Source organism: Nerophis ophidion, linkage group LG04, assembly GCF_033978795.1.
Source record: "Nerophis ophidion isolate RoL-2023_Sa linkage group LG04, RoL_Noph_v1.0, whole genome shotgun sequence".
In the NCBI taxonomy this organism is placed as follows: Eukaryota; Metazoa; Chordata; class Actinopteri; order Syngnathiformes; family Syngnathidae; genus Nerophis; species Nerophis ophidion.
The window spans coordinates 82,822,827-82,827,826 of record NC_084614.1 but is presented as its reverse complement, the minus strand read 5'-3'; the positions used below and the strand labels follow the sequence as shown (position 1 = coordinate 82,827,826).

General features: G+C 38.9%; 1 protein-coding gene across 1 annotated transcript in view; it reads left to right on the top strand.

The window, feature by feature from the left end:
* Positions 1 to 4,848, top strand: part of LOC133550485 (protocadherin Fat 3-like) — a 187,683-nt gene extending 182,835 nt beyond the window's left edge. Inside the window, exon 45 of the mRNA XM_061896465.1 lies at positions 3,101 to 4,848. Within this exon, the coding sequence (XP_061752449.1) occupies positions 3,101 to 3,759 (659 nt within the window). The 3' untranslated portion in view covers positions 3,760 to 4,848. The remainder of the gene's footprint in view (positions 1 to 3,100) is intronic.
* Positions 4,849 to 5,000: the final 152 nt, after the last annotated feature.

The window sequence follows — 5,000 nt, the reverse complement described above, 5'->3', positions numbered from 1 at the left end:
CCTTGAATTGCTGCCAGGGCGCTAAATTCGCGTTAAAGGCAAGCATGCGCTAATTATTTTAAAACCTCTTCTCCCTCCAGCACTTACCAAAGGCATGCGGTAAATTTAGGCCTGCGCTTATAAATTTGAGAGTGATGTAAGGATACCATCATGAAAATCACATTTAATAAAAAAACTTTATTATGGTCTTACCTTTACTTATAAATGAAGTCCATGCCAGCTCCTTCTGATCAAAAGCATCGATAACTTGTTTATAGAAGTCTTCCTTATCTTTCTTCAGTTTTAAAAGTCTCTCTGTCTCGATGGAGATCTTCCTCTACTACTTCCTGCTTCGATTGAAAGTCCAGTTTAGAAAACTGTTTTATTTTAGATATGTAATCCTCCATGTTAAAAGTGCAAGCGAGAGGAAAAAATAAACACAAGCTGTTCACTCTTGCTGCTTGTTGTCACTTCTTCTGCAGCCGAGTAGTCGCAAGAAGGATCACTAGCGCCCTCTACCACCAGGAGGCGGGAGTCATTTAATGACTCATATTTGACACACGCAGCTACGGTATATTAATAAAACATAGCTGCTTACTGTTCTTTTTAGCATATTCAATAGCTTGGACCTTAAATCCTACTGAATAGCTCTTAATCTTCTTCCCTTTATGCGATTTTAAATGATTGAAATCAGCCTCCTCCATTTTGAAAATGATGACAGGTGAAGTGACACTCGTGACGTGACGAGTTTGACCCGGCGGAAATTCTGGACATGCGCTAAGAAAAATAACATTTTGCGAACAGAGTTTGACCCGGCGTTAATCCTGAATCGGCGGTAAAGCTAAGCATGCGCTAATTATTTTGCGAAACGAGTTTGACCCGGCAGTAATTCTAGTCAGGCGCATACTATATACCGGGCGGCAATTCAAGGAAATACGGTAACCCTATTTTTTATAAATTAATATAATTGTTATATTAATTTAAATTAATTTAATTATTGTTATTATTAAACATATTTAACAAAATAAATACCATTGTTCATTATTCCTTTATAATATTTATTCATTATTTGTATTTTTTTTTTTTAAATAATAGTATGGAATACAATATATTATAACCCTATATATTATACATTTATACATTTTTTATATCCATTTAAATCAGTGCAATTATTGTTACTATCAATAAAAATATTCCATACCGCACGATGAAGACTTGGTGGCACCTCTGTGATTAGGAGAATATTGACCCAAAATATTAATCATTATTTTATAATATTTATTCATTATTTTTTATTAAATAATGCTATTAAATATATTACAAATTTATATAATATATATTTTTATATTAGTTAAAACCAATGTAATTATTATAACTTAACAAAAAATCGCGTGATAAATACTTAGCTGTGATCAGTTCTTGCACACTAGGAAAATATTCAAAAAAAATAAATACAATTATTCATTATTAATCATTCATTATTTTAAAATAACTATTAATTATTTTATAAATTAAAAAAGTATATAATATTTAATATTATAACCCTATATTATATATTTATTTATTGTAATTATTTTTCATAATTATTTATTATCTGTACTATTTTTATCACATATCTAAGACAACATATTACAACTCTATATTATGTAAAATATAATTATATGTATATATTTATATTATTTTAACCATCATTACTATTAATAATAAAAATAAAATTGAAAAACATTTCATATCAGACGATAAAGACTTGGCAGTAGTCCTTGCACACTAGGAACATTTTGAACAAAATAAACCCAATTATCCATTTTTACTGGATCGGTTCGCAGCCGAGTGTGAAGCGACCGGAATGAGAATCAGCACCTCCAAGTCCGAGTCCATGGTTCTCGCCCGGAAAAGGGTGGAGTGCCATCTCCGGGTTGGGGAGGAGACCCTGCCCCAAGTGGAGGAGTTCAAGTACCTAGGAGTCTTGTTCACGAGTGGGGGAAGAGTGGATGGGGAGATCGACAGGCGGATCGGTGCGGCGTCTTCAGTAATGCGGACGTTGTACTGATCCGTTGTGGTGAAGAAGGAGCTGAGCCGGAAGGCAAAGCTCTCAATTTACCGGTCGATCTACGTTCCCATCCTCACCTATGGTCACGAGCTTAGGGTCGTGACCGAAAGGATAAGATCACGGGTACAAGCGGCCCAAATGAGTTTGGGTCTCTCCCTTAGAGATAGGGTGAGAAGCTCTGCCATCCGGGAGGAACTCAAAGTAAAGCCGCTGCTCCTCCACATCGAGAGGAGCCAGATGAAGTGGTTCGGGTATCTGGTCAGGATGCCACCCGAACGCCTCCCTAGGGAGGTGTTTAGGGCACGTCCAGCTGGTAGGAGGCCACGGGGAAGACCCAGGACACATTGGGAAGACTATGTCTCCCGGCTGGCCTGGGAACGCCTCGGGATCCCCCGGGAAGAGCTAGACGAAGTGGCTGGGGAGAGGGAAGTCTGGGCTTCCTTGCTTAGGCTGTTGCCCCCGCGACCCGACCTCGGATAAGCGGAAGATGATGGATGGATGGATGGATATCCATTTTTATTTTATAATACATTATTTATTATTTATCATTTGTATTGATGTATCTATGTTTTACAATTATATTTAATTCACTTTATTATGGCACTATATAGTATATTGTCATTATATTCATATCATTTGTATATTTAAAATTATTTAACCATCGTTACGATTCCACTTGTCCAGGGTGTACGACGCCTTCCGCCCAAATGCAGCTGGGATAGGCTCCAGCAACCCTCGCCACCCAGACAGGGACAAACGGCAGTAAATGGAAGGATGGCATTGTTACAATTATTAAATAATAATTTATGAATAAGAATAATAAAATTATATTTTTAACAATTATTTATTGGTATTTTATAATAAATATTTTATATTTTATAATGATATTTAATCTGTTATATTTTAATTATATTGATATCATTTTATATTCATTTAAATTGATTTACCACCGTTACTATTAATAACAGAATATTCCATATGGCGCGATGAAGACGAGAGATGTGATTGGTTGCCATGGCAGCAGCATGAGAGGATGAAAGGGGGTCTAAAGGTGTGCTTGTGTCCCCGCAGGGTACCGCTGGGACTCCTCCAGCCAGACCTCCGGCTGGTTCTCGCCGTCTCGCCTCCGCCCGCCGGAGGTGGGCTCGCATTACAACCTGAGCGACACCCCGCAGAGCATCAGGCGGGGGGGCAGCACCCGCTCCCTGCAGCTGGACTACCGAGCCCCGGTACCGGGAGTGGACAGGAGCCAGGACCCGGGTCCGGAGGTCGGGAGGACAGCCTTCCAATGGGAGAGGAACCAGTCCGGGGAGTGGCAGAGGAAGCGGCGGAATCCGAGTCGGGACCAGCGCGGCAGCTGCTCCTCGCCGGTCTACGAGGAGTACCAAGAAACCAGGCGGGGCTCGGAGCCCGGCGAAGACTCGGAGGTCCTTTACGACACCCTGCCCCCGTCACGAGACGCCTACGAGGGATACCCGTCCAGCCCGCCGGGCCTGAGCTTGCACCCGGCCCAGCTCCTACCCCCGCTGAGGGCCTGGGACTTGCATGCGGACGAGAACTGGAGGGGGTCCGGAGAAGGCGGCGCTCTGGGCTCCAGCAACGTGAGGGGGTCTGGGGACGAGCTGGAGAGACTGTTGAACCTGGTGTCGCTACGAGCCAGGAGGGCCACGCGCACCAACAGGACCTCCACCGGGTCGGAGCCGGCGGCGGGCTGGGACGGACTTAAGTGAACTTTCATGAACGACAGCCAGGGGGCGACGGCGACTCGGCATTTTTCTACGTGGATCCATGACGTTAGCGCAGGGGTGTCCAAAGTGCTGCCCGGGAGCCCTTTGCGCTCTTTCCAAAATAACACATAAAAGGAACTGTTGATAGCGATAAACAACGTATTTTTTAAACCTAAAAAACGATACCTATGACCAACTATCAATGTTCTTTTTTCAATTTAATTTAAACAACTTTCTTTGCGGCGTCCTTAGCAGCAGGCATCTTAGTAGACCAGGGGTCACAAACGCCCTTAAGGACCAGATGAGTCGCCCGCTGGCCTGTTCTAAAAATAGCTCAAATAGCAGCACTTACCAGTGAGCTGCCTCTATTTTTTAAATTGTATTTATTTACTAGCAAGCTGGTCTCGCTTTGCTGGACATTTTTAATTCTAAGAGAGACAAAACTCAAATAGAATTTGAAAAGCCAAGAAAATATTTTAAAGACTAGGTCTTAACTTGTTTAAATTAATTCATTTATTTTTTTACTTTGCTTCTTATCACTTTCAGAAAGACAATTTTAGAGAAAAAATACAACCTTAAAAATGATTTTAGCATTTTTAAACACATATACCTTTTTACCTTTTAAATTCCTTCCTCTTCTTTCCTGACAATTTAAATCAATGTTCAAGTACATTTATTTTTTTATTGTAAAGAATAATAAATACATTTTAATTTAATTCTTCATTTTAGCTTCTGTTTTTTCGAGGAAGAATATTTGTGAAATATTTCTTCAAACTTATGATTAATTCAAAACAATTATTCTGGCAAATCTAGAAAATCTGTAGAATCAAATTTAAATCTTATTTCAAAGTCTTTGGAATTTCTTTTAAAATTTTTGTTCTGGAAAATCTAGAAGAAATAATGATTTGTCTTTGTTAGAAATATAGCTAGGTCCAATTTGTTATATATTCTAACAAAGTGCAGATTGGATTTTAACCTATTTAAAACATTGATCTTAATCAGGAAAAATTACAAATGATGTTCCATAAATTCTTTAATTTTTTTTAAAAGATTCGAATTAGCTAGTTTTTCTCTTCTTTTTTTCGGTTGAATTTTAAAGAGTTGAAATTGAAGATAAACTATGTTTCAAAATTTTAATTTCATTTTTGCCCTTTTATTTACTTTTTTAAACCGTTTAATTAATTGTTTTTTTTCATCATTTATTCTCTACAAAAAACCTTCCGTAAAAGGAAAAAAAAAATGTA